Source organism: Bubalus bubalis, chromosome 18 (genome assembly GCF_019923935.1).
Source record: "Bubalus bubalis isolate 160015118507 breed Murrah chromosome 18, NDDB_SH_1, whole genome shotgun sequence".
In the NCBI taxonomy this organism is placed as follows: Eukaryota; Metazoa; Chordata; class Mammalia; order Artiodactyla; family Bovidae; genus Bubalus; species Bubalus bubalis.
Genome location: NC_059174.1, coordinates 24661459 through 24677682, shown reverse-complemented (window position 1 = coordinate 24677682; position 16224 = coordinate 24661459). Strand labels below are relative to the sequence as shown.

General features: G+C 50.6%; 1 protein-coding gene across 11 annotated transcripts in view; it reads right to left on the bottom strand.

Annotated features, from left to right (window-relative positions):
• The window catches only part of NLRC5 (NLR family CARD domain containing 5), a 91140-nt gene that overhangs the window by 41328 nt on the left and 33588 nt on the right, over positions 1 to 16224 (bottom strand). For 10 of the 11 annotated variants that reach the window (XM_045163407.1, XM_044931898.2, XM_044931896.2 and 7 more), the window contains exons 4-14: positions 14666 to 14972; positions 13785 to 13844; positions 9833 to 9901; positions 6974 to 8648; positions 5637 to 5720; positions 5408 to 5491; positions 3980 to 4063; positions 3759 to 3848; positions 3033 to 3092; positions 1355 to 1420; positions 783 to 866 (exon numbers count right to left, since the gene is read on the bottom strand). In XM_045163407.1, coding sequence (XP_045019342.1) covers positions 783 to 866; positions 1355 to 1420; positions 3033 to 3092; positions 3759 to 3848; positions 3980 to 4063; positions 5408 to 5491; positions 5637 to 5720; positions 6974 to 8648; positions 9833 to 9901; positions 13785 to 13844; positions 14666 to 14960 — 2651 coding nt within the window. In that variant the 5' untranslated portion in view covers positions 14961 to 14972. Of the gene's footprint in view, positions 1 to 782; positions 867 to 1354; positions 1421 to 3032; positions 3093 to 3758; positions 3849 to 3979; positions 4064 to 5407; positions 5492 to 5636; positions 5721 to 6973; positions 8649 to 9832; positions 9902 to 13784; positions 13845 to 14665; positions 15028 to 16224 lie in introns of all 11 variants that reach the window. The other variant, XM_044931893.2, reaches the window with a different exon arrangement.

Genomic DNA, 16224 nt, shown 5'->3' with positions numbered 1-16224 from the left:
CACTGAGGGAGAGACAGGCCTGATGGTGGCTGGTGGAAGCTGGTGGGAGCTGGGTGGAAGTATGTGAATTTGGTAAAAACCAGCTTTTAATCCTGTCTTGGTTCTTGCAATGGGACAACATCAAGGCTGAAACTTTGGTCATCAAGGCTGCCTTCATGCCATTCATCTTGCTCCAACCCAACTTCAAGCCCATTTGACTTTCTGGGATGATCCTGGCAGGGGTCCCATCCTGGTGACATAACAGGACCTCCAGTGATCCCCAAACCACACTCTCAAAGGCATCACCCAGGAGCTGGACATCCTGAGAATTTTCTCCAGTCCCAAAGAGGTCATCTCATGCTACTCTGGGAGGAAGACAGGGTGAGGGACCCTGAGGGTTGTGGTTTAGAAGGTAAGACCTAAGTGCCATGAGCCTTCTGCTTTGCAAACCTCTGTGAGGATAAGGACAGGAGTCAGACTGAGCCTGAACCCTGGCCTGGAGTCTTCCTAGCTTTGTGACTGTGAGCAAATTTACCTTTCTGTGGCTAAATTTCCTCCACTATAAAATGCCCACAGTAGCAGTACTTACATCATAGAGATATAAGGATTAAATGAGAGGATGTATGTCAAAGTGCCTGGTACATGACAGGTGCTAAATAATGGTAGCCGTTCTGATGATCTGATTCCCCCCAAATTCTTAATGAAGAGCGTGCCCTTCCCCACACCATCCACCCAAAAAACCTTGCCTATGCTGCCCTGCCCTCCCTCCCGCCTCCTGTCCCAGTGCTCCCCATGATACTCACTCCACTTCATCCAGTTGAGGGCCTTCCCGCAGCTGGGCTATGAGCACCTCCACATCATGGACCCCAAGCTGACACTTTTGGAGCCTGAAGTGGGGGTCAGAGCAGAGAAGCTCAAGGTCAGAAGCTACACTATGGCTCCTGTAGCTCTGAGTGTGGCTGCCGGGAGCTGGAGGAGCCAGGAGGCCAGCAGACCTGGGTCTAATCTCGGCCCTGTGTTTCAGTAGCCGAGTGACCTTAGACAGGACACCTAACCTGTCTAAGACCCAGTTGCCTCCTCTACCAAATGGGGCTAATAATGTGTACTTTGCAGGTTTTCAAAACAATTAAAATGAGGTAATGGATATAAAATTTTACAGTGCCAAGCACAAGGCAAAGGGCTGTTGAATAACAGATTTCAGTGTTGTTCTTATGACAGATGCTCCTGGTTCAGGCTAGGATGGGTTATTCATATCCTTTCCCTGCCACACATCTGCTTTTCCCTTTATCTTCCCTGCCCCTGCCATGACTCCTCTGGCAAGGTACCCTCTCCCCACATCATATCCCTCCCCTCAGGGCAATGGATCCCACCGTACCTGAGTGCCAGGCTTCTCCTCTGAGCCTCTTTCCTCTGGTTGGCATTTCCCTGTAAGTCTGGGTCTCTGGCAAGAACAAATCCAGCATTGGCTCAGGAGACCCAGGCATGAAGGACCAAACCTTTCCCCTTAGTTTCTAGGAAATGATAACCCTACAGCATGACCCACAGTCAATGAGTAGCAAAGATGGGTGCTTGAATGTACTGAAGGTGCTATTCAACAAAGCAGCAGAAAACGAGGTCTGCAGTCAACTGGGACCTTGATTCAAATTCTGGTTCTGCCATATTTAGCTGTGTGGCCTTGGGCAAGTCACTTCATCCATCTGAGGCTCCACTTTCTTTTTTTAAAAGTGGGATGACAACATCCAACACATAAAGTGATTGAATGAGACAACATATGGTCAAGTGTCTGGCACAGGCATAAAACTGAAGCTTAGTAAAAAGAAGCTGTTATTGTTAAGATGTGATGGTCTTCACTTGTACCATCTGTGGTTCAAAAGGCTGGGAGAATGGATGGAATGGTACATAGGTGCATATGGTAGGAAACCAAGAAAGGACTGGGGGCTGCAGGGAAGCTGGGACATCACAGGTTTTCACCAACTTCTAGAGCGGTGCTGTCCAAAAGAACTTTCTGCAATGACGGAAGTGTTTTCTATTTGTGGCATCCACTATGGGAGCCACTCGAGTCACTCATGGCCATTGAGCCCTTGAACAGTGGCTACAGTGCTGATGAACTGAAATGTTCATTTTACTTAATGCTAATTAATATAAAATTAAATGGCCAGAGGGGCATCATAGCTCTATGCAGTCAGAGGGTAAAAACATATTGGTCCTCCCAAATACTTATGAAAAAAGTAAAAGTGTTAATCGCTCAGTTGTGTCTGACTCTTTACAACTCCCTGGACTATAGCCCACCAGACTCCTCTGTCCATGAATTTTTCCAGGCAAGAATACTGGAGTGGGTAGCTATTCCCTTCTGCAGGGACTTCCCAACCCAGGGACTGAACCTGGGTCTCCTGCATTGCAGGCAGATTTTTTGCCATCTGAGCCATCAGGGAAGGCCCCCAGATCCTTGAATAGGTGAGCAAATTGAGGCTCAGAGTCTTATGAGGACATACAACTTCATTCATCTCTTGAGTCTCACAAGGGGGAGGTGTGACAGAAGCACATAAAAAAAATTTAACGGGATGGTAACTTCCCTATTTCTGCCCAGCCAGGAATGGCCAAGCTGGAATCCACGAAGAGCTGAAACAGCCAGCATTTGCATGGCAACTGGATGCCAGCAGTGTTCTAAGCACTTTAAATGTGTTAATTTATTCAATTCTCAGATCAAGTCTAAGATGCTGAAACCATAATTGCCTTCCTTCTTTTTCAGTTGGAAGTGTTTCCCTGCCTAGCAATGCCAAACTCACTGTCTTCATGCCCTCCCTAAGGGTCTGATCACTCTGAGACTTCTGAGGATACCTTCTCATCACAGGAGCTGGATGTGGTCCAGAGACACTAGAGGAAGCTAAAACCTTGGCCAACTCTGAGAAGTAAGTCATTTCTCAGGGAAGCAGTAGCAAGAAAACCCCCCTGCATTCCAGTTCTTAAGTTCTTTTGCAATTTCCCCCACAGCTGCCTAAGCCCAGATTGCTTCTCAGAATGAGCCCAGACTAGCTCCATCCCTAGCTTCTTACCCTTGTAGCTCAGGATCTGTCTCTGTGGGCGGGGAGAGGAGGAAGATGAGGTCCGTCTCCCTGTAAGGTTGGACACTGAGCTGTGAAACCAGTACATCACTCCCACCTGTGCACCCCAGGCTGCCCCAAACCTCCAGAGAAAGCTGATTTGTAATTCACAGAGAAACAGCAGAACTGGTGAGAGTGCTCAAAATCAGACAATTGCGCAAATTGCTCCAAGTGCTCAAAATGTACAATTGTGACTATGACATTGCTAGATGAATCCTGAGTGGTTTAAAAAGTCAGGAAAACACTTTTTCTTTTTCTTTCTTTTTTTTGCTAGAAAAACAATAAAAATTAGGACTGCTGAGAGTTTCTACAGGAGTCAGTGTTTCAGGATTAAGAGGCATGACATTTGATCTACCCCGTGTCCCAAACTGGCAATGCTAGTTCAGCACCACGGAGAGCGACATGTGACTCAGGATTCCTTCCACTCTGCCAGTAGTTCCTAGATTTGCTGATTCATTCCCTCATTCACCCACCCATCCATTTATCTTTCCATTCATTCACTATTTATTGAGTACGAGGTGCCAGCCTGAGTTAGGCTCTGGAGATATCAATGTGAGTAAAACAGACTCACGCATACACACATAGGTCTTACAGACCAGTGGCCTCCTCCTTTCCCATCCCCTACTTTCTCCTCCCCCTTTTTCAAGACCTTGAAGGCAGGACCCCACTCCTGCTCACCTGACCTGCAGCATCCTGACGGTAGGGCACGTGACCGCCACCTTTGTCAAGGAGAGTAGTGTTGACACGGAGACATTGTTGCGGCTCAGGCTGCATGATTGTGGCAAGGGTGCCAGGAATGAATCTCCCTTCCCATCCACCCCAGACTCTCTTTGTCTCCAAAGAATGGGGGGGGGGGGGGGGGGGGTGTCTTAGGCAGGGGCAGTAGAAAGACTGCTTACTCAAGTTTCTGGAGCCGTGGTAGGCAAGAGAGTACCTTCACGATGTTTAGCACTTCCCTGTCCTTGAGCTGATTGTCCTGGAAGCTGCAGAGAGACCAAGGCCCAGTCCCTCAGCCCTGGAGTTGGGAGACTTGGAAGCCCCACTTGGCAGGTGACAGGCATGGCCATCATCAGGCAGAAGACACAAGACAGGGGCCCACAAGAAGTTCATGGTATCCAGCAGTTCCAGGTGGGAGGAGAGGCCCTCTGATGGCTTCACTTCTGTCCCTGTTCAGTCCCCCTGGGGGAGTTTCTGCCTGGTGGCCCAGGGGATGCAGATGATGGACAGTGAGGTCTCATGAGGGGTGTAAAGACCCAGGGCCCTGCACTCAGGGCTCTAACTCAGGATCTGCCTGAGACCTGAGTTCATCAGGGTCTCTAGGCTCCCAGGTGATGAGCAGACTGGGACACAGCAGAAGTGGCTCCCGGCCTCATCTCTGGTTCTGATTCATCTGGAACCCTAGGCCAAGCACTGTCCTTTCTGACCTCACATTTCCCACCTGTCTACAACCAGCTCTGCCTGGATTCTGAGCTGGAGGGACAAAAGAGATAAAGAGTGTAAGGGTGGCTCTGTGTGGAACCACTTGGTCAGGACAAAAGATTGGTGACAGTGAACTTGTTGACATTTACTTTTCTTTTGTAATTATTGAGAGTGATCTTCATCTTTTCTCCAATCACCCAGAGTGACCGTGAACAAAGACACCCAGCAAAGGGGGTGGAGTAGAGCCGGGTCCAGCTAATGCTCCTCTCAACAAGCAGTGCACCCTGATGCTGGCTGCATCTGCCTGGACGAAGGGGTGACTTCTAAAGCTCATAAAGGTGCCATATAAGGTAGCAGAGGTCCTGCCAGGGAACTGCTGGAGAGGATCCCTGGCCCCACCCTTCTAAGGTCACACATCACAGATACAAGGCAGGAGTATATTTGTGCCTACGTGTTTAGATGTGTATGTGGATCTAAGCGTGCAGGCATATTCTGCTGCATGTTTGCACGCAAGTGGGGCATGTACTTAAGTGAGCAGGTGAGTTTAAGTGTGTATAGACATATGTGCATGAATGTGAAGGTATGTGTATGCTTCGTGCCTTTATGTGTACCCACCCAGCACCTGCCTACACACTGCCATCCCTTCTCTCAGGGTCACAGAAAGAGGGGAGGGTGCCTCAAAACTCAAGCTCCTTCAAGATGGCCCAAAATATTAGCACTTCTCTGGGAGCCTTGAGTTTGGACCCAGTCCCACCTGTTTCTCAGGCTGATGCCTCCTCTCTCTGGGTCTCACTGAAGAAGTACTGGGCCAGACCCTAACGAACACACAGCACCCAGTCCAGGCCCAAGGGGGGCCCTGGGCAGTGAATTCTCTCCTCAACGAGTGAGCCCTCCTAGAGATCACTCACCTGACCTCCTCCAGCTGTGGGCAGAAGGGCAAAGCCTCCACCAGGTGGCTGATGCCTTGAGCAGTGATCTTACTTCCTGCTAACCTACAGGGGAAGCAAAGATGGCAGGAGGAATGGGGATGAGGAAGGGGGTAGACCAGGACTCTTCCCTGTGTATGGAGGAGGGAAGGGAGGGGAGTTTCAAGCATCCCCAGCTGAGGATCCGTCTTGGTTCCAAGGTCTGACTCACCCCAGCTTCTTCAGGCTCCCCATCGTTGGCAAGCTCCTGGAGAGGGCTTCTGCAAAGGCGTCCCCACACTTCCTACTCTTAAAGCTGCCACAGGAAGAGGCAAAGTGGCAGAAGATCAAGAATGGGCAGGGCTTAGAGGAGGTCATCATTTCCCCTCCTCTGAGAGGAGGAATTTAATACAGTAATGGCAGTAGTAGCAGTAGTAATAGTTGTTGTAATTGCTGCAGTAGTAACAAATACATATATGGCAAACACTGCTGACTTTCCACCAAAACCTACCCTCCACTACGGCTGTAACTGTGGACATAGTTTTCCAGACAGAGGTGGTGTTTCCCAGCCTCACCTGCAGCTCAGTATTGATCATACGACTCCAATTATGTTGTCACCACTGGAATGAGGGTGGAAAGGATGTGCGCTAGTTCCAGGACCAGCTTTAACACATTGGGCATGACTAATCCATCTTTTCACTTTTCCCCCATGCCAGAGCACAGATGTGTCTGTGCCCATGCAGATCAAGATACCCTAGAAGATGATGGCGCAACCATGGAAGGAACCCGGGTTCTTGCATGATCGTGGGAGCTGAGCCATCCCACTGACCTGGACCATTTACTTCTGAGTCTTCTATAAGAATAATAATAATAAAAACTACGTTATTTAATCCACTGTATTTGGCCAGGGAAGAGAGGGGTTCTTTGTTACTGTACCCTAACCTTTTTTTCTAGCTACTACACATATTGAGCCTTTACTCCTGCTGGGAATTGTGTTAAGAAGTGTTTTCCATGCATTCTCACAACAACCCTATGCATTAGGTACAATTACTGATTCATCTGAGGGATAGGGAAACTCAGGTTGCAAGGTTAAAGAACCTGTCCAAACCCAATAGGCTCTAGTAGCACAGCCTGGATTGGGGTTCCAGCCCATTACTGAGGGAAAGGGAGGGAAAGACTGAATCCAGGAACCATGACTAGAGGACATCTAACTAGACCCCAGAGTTCCTGGCAAGGCATGGAGCTTCCTCACTGTGTTACAAGCTAAAGGGCAGTAAGTAGGGCCCCGTCTGTTCTTTATATAATCCATTAGTTAATTAAGCCATGCCACGTGGCTTCTGGGATCTTAATTCCCCAACCAGGGACTGAACCTGCGCCGTTGTCATTGAAAGCATGGTGTCCTAACTGTGGGACAACCAGAGAAGTCCCTGCTATGATATTCAAGATTCTTGCTTTGCTTCTCTCAGCAGGGGTCTGCCAGACTGGCTGGCCTCCACTACCCCCAAAGTCCAGTTCTCTCCCAGGGATGTCCCCAGGTCCTCCCCAGAGCTCCCTTGTCCTCACTCTCACCTGAGATTCTCTACCTGCCCACAGCCTGCCAGGGTTTCAGGGCAGCGGGGCTCCAAGGGGCAGCCCTCAAAATCCAGGTGGATGGGGCCATCCCTGTGCCCCAGGATGTTGGTCAGGGAGGCCAGGTCAGCGTAGGTCAGCAGGAAATTGTGGAAGGGCAGCTGCTGGGGGAGGCTGTGGGCCATGAAGCTGGCCAACTCAGGATCCTGCGTCTCACCCACACAGTGACACAGCTCTACAACCTTGGGCCCCGTGAGCCGACGGGTGGCCAACTTCTTCAGCGCCTGCAGGACTACCTCCTGCTTGGCAGCCACCCACTCCTCCTCCTGCTCAGCCAGGAGGCTGAGGAAGGAGCGGCAGGCACGGGATGCCAGGCCGGCCAGAAAGGTGGGCAGGTGGTCCGACAGGCCCAGTCTGGCCTTGGTCCGCTGCACCCAGCGAGAATGGAGGGTGATGTGTTGGCTGAGGGTCTCTCTGTCCACCTGGGGGCTGGCCATCAGGTGCAGGGCTGCAAAGAACTCCTGCAGGCTGAGGTGGGAGAAGGCGTAGCCTGTGTCCTGGTGCCCGGGCCCCATGCACACGCAGAAGGAGGTCAGCAGACCGAGGGCAGCCCCAAAGGCCAGGGTGGATGCAGGGATGTCTCCTGCAGAGAAGATGACCTTCCCTGACTCCAGGCCACTCAGGGCCACCTCCCCGAGACCCAGCAGGGGCTCAGCCCACAGGACCCCTTCGGGGTTGAGGGTGAGGAGCATCTGCACGTAGTTCTGCGTCATGGTGGGCAGGAGGGCCGCAGACTGGCCTGGAGACCTGCCAGGGAGCAGGTGATGGAGGCAGAGGCAGGCAATTCGGCACAGAGCGGGCACTGCACACATGCTCCAGAGGTGTCTGTCCATCCGCAGCTCCGCCAGGGCCGCCTCCTGGGACGGCTGGTCGCTGAAGAAGTGGTTCACATACTCCTCCACCCGCGGGCCGTCGAAGCCCCACATGTGGACCGTGGCCACCTCGGTGGGCAGGCAGGCGGGCAGCTTCCCTGGACGAGAAGTGGCCATCACCGAGCAGCCAGGCAGCAGGGTCCCACGGCAGAGGCGGGAGAAGAGGGTGAGGGCTGACGCTGGGTCCTCGGGGTCCGCGGTCTCCTTGTCGGAGCAGGGCTGGAGGATCTCGTCCAGCCCGTCGAAGATCAGCAGGATTCCCTCCGCGTTCTCCTTCAGGTGCTGGAAGACGGCCTCCGGGCTGGCCTCGGGCCTCAGGTACATGTCGAAAAGGAGCTGCGGCAGCGTCAAGGAACCTGTGATCAGGTTGAGCTGCCGGAATTCGAAAAGGAACACAGCCTGGAAGCGGTCCAGCTGACCATCAGCCCACTTCTGGCAGAGCCGGTGGGCCAGCGTGGTCTTGCCCATGCCTGCCTTACCCAGAAGCACTATCACTCTTGGGCCCTTGCTGGCCTTGGTACTGAAGAGGTCCCGAATGTTCACATCGGTGCCGTCTTCTGCCTTGGGGTTCCCTGTTGTGGCACCCTCCTGAGTGTGGAAGGGCGCCGAGGCCCGGCTCCATTGCAAGATTGGAGGGACGTAGGCTTGGTGGAAGGCCAATGGCTGTCCCAGCCCGGGGGTCCTGTCGCCATAGCGCTGCTGGGCAGAAGTTCTCAGTAGCTGCAGGTACCTCTTGGCCAACTCTGCAGGGGACAGGGAGATGGCATGAGAGCAGAATGCCTCCATGCCCCCAGCTCCCCTTCCTCCCCCGAACCCCCCTCCCCCTCATCAGGTGGTTGGGAGCCTGCAGCCTCAGCTCTGCGTGTGGGTATGGGGGCAGAGATGTCAAGGGCACACAGGTGGTCTTGTGCCACCCAAATTCCCAGAATTAACTGGCTGTACAGAAGCACAGGCTTTGGCTGCCATTTACACACAGAAATAATGAATGGGGACGTGTGGATCATGGCTCTTGTTTGTTTTGCAACAACGCAAGTGGCATAGTTTTCAAAATGATGGGGGAGAGGAAAGGGGGGCACTTCCTTTGCAATATCTTATTGGAACAAACTTTTACTATGATACCAGAGTAACCTGCCTTTGCCACCACCTCCCCCCGACAATATTTCAGTTCTGCGAGGTCAAGGATGAGCACCAATCACCTATGGGCCCCGGTTCTGACCAATCAGAACTTCCAAAACCGGTCAACAGTCAACGCCTACAGTGCCAGGTGTTGACTTTAACTGCTGAGTCATTTGGGAGATCTTTGGTAGCTCAGGGGAGGTATTGGGGTCTCAGGGAGGGCTCCAATGTTGAGGGACACTGGAGATGCCCACAAAGAGGGGGGACCCCTGACATAGTGTCCTGTTTTATATTGATGCAAACCCTCTGACCGGCTGCAAATCCTCTGGCTATGCCTAATGGGGCTGGGTATCACAGCTGGCGGGACAACTGGTAGAGAATGAGAGAAGCTTCTGTCTGTCCTGACTGGTTCTCAGTAGCCTCCATGTCTCCCCGGGGACCCCCGAGGCTTCTATCCCAGCATCCAGCTCAGCTCTAACCTGGTCATTGAGAGCCCAGTTCTGAGGTCATGCTTGTCACATCCCTGGGTCTCCCTAAACCCTGAGGACCTGGAAGCATCCCCAGAAAAGCCTGGGTGATGGAGCTGAGACCTCCAGGATGCTTTGAGCTCCCTCATCTCTGCAGAAGCCCTACTCCTGGGGACTTGGCAAGGCCTCTCTGCCAGATCTACCTCCCTCCTCTGCCCACCCAGGACCTCCTGGGAGCCTGGAAGACAAGAGCCCCTGGCCAGCTGGAAGCCTGTGATCAGGGGACAGAGTCCAGGGTCTGGGTCCCTGCCCCAAGGCAATCCACTTTCCACCTTGGTACCCACCTTGTTGCTGCTTCCTGAACTGTTTCGGGCGAGGTGAGGACCCACAGCTCTGATGAGTCCGCTTGAGGCCTGGAAGGAAAGAAAGGAGGAGTAAGGGGTGACGTTTGGGGGCCCGGGCTGAGGAGGTACCCAGCACTTTCAGGGAGCTCTGATCCACAGACAGGCAGCAGCCAGACAAGTATATCTACACTCAAGGACTGAGTGAAGACTGACAGCAAGCAAAGGCTGTGTCCACATAAGCTTCTGTCTGCAGAGGGGTCCCTGGGCCCAAGTGAGAGGGCTGGAGGCTCTGGGCCTGGGGACCTCCCATCCCAGAATGCAGGGAGCCAAGCCCACAGCCAACAGCCTTAAGCACTAAATGGGTTGGAAAGGACCCAGCTCTGTCAAGGGCACTCCTGGTTAGAAAAGCGGAGCTTCCCCCAGGCTTGGTCAGGCCTGTGCCCTCCCTCCTGCACCCGTGTGCTTTATCCCTCTTAGTTCCCCTCTTCCACACGTCCTCACTGCTCTCACTAGTCTCCTGAGTTCTTGTCTGGGTGCATGGATTTTCAAGAGCTAATGGTTTTCTGAAGAGGTTGGGTAAGGAAGGAGAACAAGAATGAAGGGGAGACAGAAAGGAAGGGAGGAAGAAAGAAAGAGGATGAAGAAAGGATTTTAAGAAGTAAAGCAGACTTCCCTGGTGATCCAGTGGTTAAGACTTCGCCTTCCAATGCAGGAGGTGCGGGATGGGTCCCTTGTAGGGGAGCTAAGATCTCACAAGACTCAGGACCAAAAAACCAAATGCAGAACTTGTAACAAACTTAATAAAGACTTTTAAAATGGTCCACATTAAAAAAAAAAAAGTCTAAAATAAAATAAAAGAAGTAAAGGTGGATACTCCTAAAGCCAGGCTTTAGTGATCAATCAGAATGGCCCTGAAGCAGGCCCCTTACCCTGCCAGATGTTAAATTTTTAGTTGCTGGTTTGCAGGGAAAGCCAGAGGTCCCAAAGAGGGGCTGCAATCAGTCTAAGAGTGTGTGCATATATATATATGCAGCCAATGTGTATACTTGGCTACACTGTGTGGCTTGCAGGATCTTTGTTCCCCAACCAGGGACTGATCCTGGGCCCTTGGCAGTGAGCGCACAGAGTCCTAACCACTGGACTGCCAGGGAATTGCCTTGTATTGCAATATTTTAATAAGTCTTCTACTAATAAGGGACTCGTTAGCTAAATATCAACCAGACCTGGTTACAGCCAGGTGACAATTATGCCATCTCAGTGATAAGGAACAGGAGGACCAGGTATCAGTTTTGATTTGTTGGGGAGCTAGGATGGGGCTTCCCTGGTGGCTCAGTGGTAAAGAATCTGCCTATAATGGAGGGAACATAAGTTCAAACCCTGGGTTGGGAGGATCCCCTGGAGAAGGGAATGGCACCCCACTCCAGTATGCTTGCCTGGAGAATCCCATGGACAGAGGAGTCTGGTGGGCTATGGTCCAAAAGGATGTTTTCTGTTAAAGCCTGGTGATATTACTACCATGTATGCTGCTGCTGCTAAGTCACTTCAGTCGTGTCCAACTCTGTGTGACCCTGTAGACGGCAGCCCACCAGGCTCCCCCGTCCCTCGGATTCTCCAGGCAAGAATACTGGAGTGGGTTGTCATTTCCTTCTCCAATGCATGAAAGTGAAAAGTGAAAGTGAAGCAGCTCAGTCGTGTCCAACTCTTAGCGACCCCATGGACTGCAGCCTACCAGGCTCCTCCATCCATGGGATTTTCCAGGCAAGAGTACTGGAGTGGGGTGCCATTGCCTTCTCCAACTACCATGTATACCTGTAAGTAAAAAGTCAGTACTTCTATAGAAATAAAGGTTCCGAAACCACAGAAACATCATACTCAATGGTCAAAGACTATAAGTTTTTCCTCTAAGATCAGGAAAAAGGTATTCACAACGTCTATTCAACATAGAACTGGCAGTTCTAGCCAGAGCAATTAGGTGAGAAAAAGAGATAAAAGACGTCCAAATTGAAAAAGAGAAGTAAAATAATCTGTTTGCAAGTGATAGGATCTTGTACATAGAAAACCCTAAAGACACCACACAAAAAAAGCTGTTAGAACTAATAAATGAAAGCAGCAAAGTAGCAGGAATAAAAAGTCAACACACAAAAGTCAGCTACATTTCTATACATGAGCAATCTGAGAAAAAAACTACCAAAACAATTCCATTTACAATAGCATCAAAAAGAATCAGTACTTAGGAATTAACTTAACCAAGGAAGTGAAAGATTTGTACAATGAAAACTACAAAATGTTGCTGGAAGAAATGAAAGAAGACATAAATAAGTGAAACAGTATCATGGATTGGAAGACTTACTAACATTGAAAATATCAATACTATCCAAAGTGATCTATAGATTCAATGCCCTTATAGTCCCAATGCCTTTTTATTTTTTTTGCAGAAATAGAAAAGTCCATTCTAAAATTCATGTGGAATCTCAAGGGAACCCAAATAGTCAAAACAATCCCCCAGAGAAAAAAATCTGGAAGATTCACACTTTCTGATTTCAAAACTTACTAAAAAGCTACAGTAATCAAAAGCAGTGTGGTATTGGCATAAAGACAGACATAAAGACCAATGGAATAGAGAGTCCAGAAATAAACTCTCACACATACAGTGGAGTGATTTTTGACAAGGGTGCCAAGAGCATTCAGTGATGGGAGAGATGAATGGGGAGTTATTATTTGATGGGTATAGAATCTCAGTTTTGCAAGAAGAAAAAAGAGTATTGGAGATGGATGGTGGTCACGGGCTTCCCAGGTGGCGCTAGTGGAAAATAACCCACTTGCCAATGCAGGAGACATGAGAGATGCAGGTTCGATCCCTGAGTCGGGAAGATTCCCTGGAGGAAGGTATGGCAATCCCCTCCAGTATTCTTGCCTGGAGAATCCCATGGACAGAGGAGCCTGGTGACTATAGTTCATGGGGTCCCAAAGAGTCGGACACGACTGAGTGCCTCTCACATGACATGATGGCTGTGTTTAATACACTGTAAACGTGTTTAATACACTGAACTGTACACTTAAAGGAGAAGGCGATGACACCCCACTCCAGTACTCTTGCCTAGGAAATCCCATGGACAGAGGAGCCTGGTAGGCTGCAGACCGTGGGGTCGCTAGAGTCGGACACGACTGAGCGACTTCACTTTCACTTTTCACTTTCATGCATTGGAGAAGGAAATGGCAACCCACTCCAGCGTTCTTGCCTGGAGAATCCCAGGGATGGGGAAGCCTGGTGGGCTGCCGTCTATGGGGTCACACAGAGTCGGACACGACTGAAGTGACTTAGCAGCAGTACACTTAAAAATGGTTAAGATGGTAAATTTGATGCTATGTAATTGACCATGGTTAAAAAAGAAAGATGGAACAAAAGGGAAAGAAAAGTTCTGAAAAGAGAGTGGTGAATCAGTGAAGTGGACCATCTGATCACTGACCTCTCTGTGCTCCACCAGAAAACCAGTCAGAGGCTCCCTGGGTGTGGATGCCAGACTGTGGGTCAGTGTCAGGCTTGAGGGTGTCTGAATGGTGAGAGGCCTGAGTCTGTGGGCTTGGAGCCTGAGGCCCTGAGGTTTGGGGACAGGGAAATGAGAACGGGCTTCCCCAAGTGAAACCAGATGGGGGATTCCGGCAGTGGCTAAGGGCTGAAAACCTCAAACTCTCCCAGGAGGCTCCAGGCGAGACCCATGGGAAAAGCTATCAAACAAGCCAAAGCCTTGAGGGGCAGAAACGGGGTGCAGGCAAGGCTGGGAGCTCTGGTGAGGGGCATGGGAAATGCGCAAATGGGTCCAAGCACGGGGAGGCTAGTTTACGGAAAATGGCTCTGACCAGCCACCACCAGCCTGTTCTGGGTTTGAGGTGGGGGACTTAGCATGCACCCACCCTCCACATCCCACCCCTACCCCCCGACCCCAGGCCTTACCAGGGTGGAGCTGAGAGTCTGATTGGCTTTCCTCGCCAATTTCCAGAAGACTGGGGAAGCCTGGAAGAGGGAAGGAGATGATATGCCATGAGGATGTGCTAGGATGCCCTGGGACCAGCTCTGGCCCTGTGTCTGGCTCAGGGCTCATCCCTCAGCAGGTGTTCCTAGCAAGCCAGAAATCTACACTTGGTGATCTGTGGAGGGCACAGCTGGTGGTGAGCCCTGAAGGCAGCTGGGGGCAGAAACACGTGCATATCTAAAGGTTTGTGCACATACAAGTATATGGGTGCATGCACACGTGTTTATTCATGCCTGTGCACAAGTGCACGCCTGTGTATCCACGCATGTGCACACTGTGCACCCCCACCTGCCCCGTACTCTGCCTTGTAGAGTTATTGAGTGAGCTCTCACTTCCTCTCCATCAACACAATTAGCTTCTGAGCTTCCCCACGGTGCTCTGTAAATGGAAGAGCCCAAGGGACATTCACTGAACAGGACAGAGTCCAATCAGCCTGCCCCTAAGCGGCGGCCAGAGGGCTCTCCCTAGGACTGTTTCTTTGCAAAAAGAAATCTCTTGGGCAGTATGGGCTATCAGGAATTTCCTGGCAGGAAGGAGTCACCTGGTCCTTTCTCTCTGCATCCTGCCTTTCTGGGCAACTGGGGTGGTACAAGGTGGAAGGAGGAGTCCTCCAGGTCCCCAGCAGATGTGGTGGCATTAGGGCATTTGCTCTAGGAGGTGCACAGAAACATGGAAGTTTGTTCCTGGCTGGGCCACACGTCTCTGTGTGACCCAGGCAAGTCCTGGACTCGCCTGGGGCTCTCTGGCTCCCCAGACCCCGGGCACTAGCTGATGGCACTGCTCCTCCCATCGCCACTCTTACCATCTTCGTGGCCCCATGTGCTCATCAGTGGCACCTCCATGTCCATTGGCACATCCAGCTCCATGCACACGCACTGGATGAATGACTTCCAGGTGGTCGGACCCTGGGCATGCAGTTTTTGGAGTTGCAGGATGACCCTCTGTGTGGGGTCTAGGGCCTGATATCTGGAGCCCAGGTCCACGCTGGGGAGGAATAACTTCACCTTGGTGTCTAGCCATCCTAGGTTTCTGCTGAGCAGCCTCACGAGATATCCATGCAGGTTCTTGGTGCCCAGTTGGAGGCTAAAGGGGTCCATGAGGAGCTGACCCTGCAGGGACCAGGTAGGCGGGTAAGCTGCGAAGGTGAGCTGGGGGACAGGTGAGCTGGGGGGAAGCCAGGAGGGGCAGTTAGAAACCACTCCCCACAGCTAAGGGGAAGAGAAGAGATGGACACAGAAGGTTAGGGAAGTGGTCTCTCTGTAGTGTCTTGATGCCATTGCCCAGCGTTCAGGCCCAGAAATTAATCTCCTTCTGTATTCTCTGCCTATGTCATGGGTCCAGATGGTTTAGTTCATCCCCTGTGGATAAGCCCTGATAATGCTTTATTTGTTCTTGTTTCCATGGACCCATTTGTGCTGCTCTCTGTCTGACCTAAGTTGTTTCTGGCAGAGACAACTAGCTGTCCCCCCGTATTTGTTCTTCTCTTCTTTCTTAGTACTAGAACCCCTAAATATTCCCTAGTTATCTGAAATAGACTATTTCCCAGCCTCCCTTGCAGCTAGATATACTCATGTAATTAAATTTTGGCCAATGAGATGTCGGTGGAAATGTTGTATATCATTCTTAACCTCTTCTTGTTGGCTGGAATGCTGATGTGATGGCCAAACCTTGGGCAGCCATATTGGACTGTGAGGTAGAAGCCAGCACTGCAGAAGGTGGAGAGTAAAGCTTTCCTGTCCTGGACTCGCTGACTTCAAATTTCTAATACATGACAAGGCAATTCATTTCTATTCTGTTTAAACTACTGTTGCTTAGGCCCTTTTGCTATTCACAGTGAAATATAATCCTAGCTAATACAGACCCTCTCTTCTCTCTTAGCAAATTCTCCCCTTCTAAACTGGAACTCAAACAACTTGCTGGTAGGAGTATTAAAATGAGGCAAGGAGAACGTATTTTGTGAAAGTTTAAAAAGTCTGAAGGCCCTTTGATTCAGCAATTACATTTCTAATATGCTGGCCTTGGGACACAATCATGGACTTAAACAGAATTTTTAGTTACAAAGCTGTGCACTGCAAGAGTATTTTTAATAGTTAAAAATTGGAAGCAACCTAAATATCCAACAGCTAGAGATTAACTGGTTATCCATCACATGGTGGAATATGCTAGAACGTTTCCAAATGTACTTTCTGGCACTATTGTCTTAATAATAGAGATAAATGCTCAGAAAGCACTTACTGTGTGTTAGGCTCTGTTTTATGTGTTTTATGTGTCTCATTGAATCCTCACAACTCCAGAGACTTCATTTCTAACACTGAAAAAGATAGGAGGCCCATGCAGGGACCAGCCTTATCAACTCCCAGA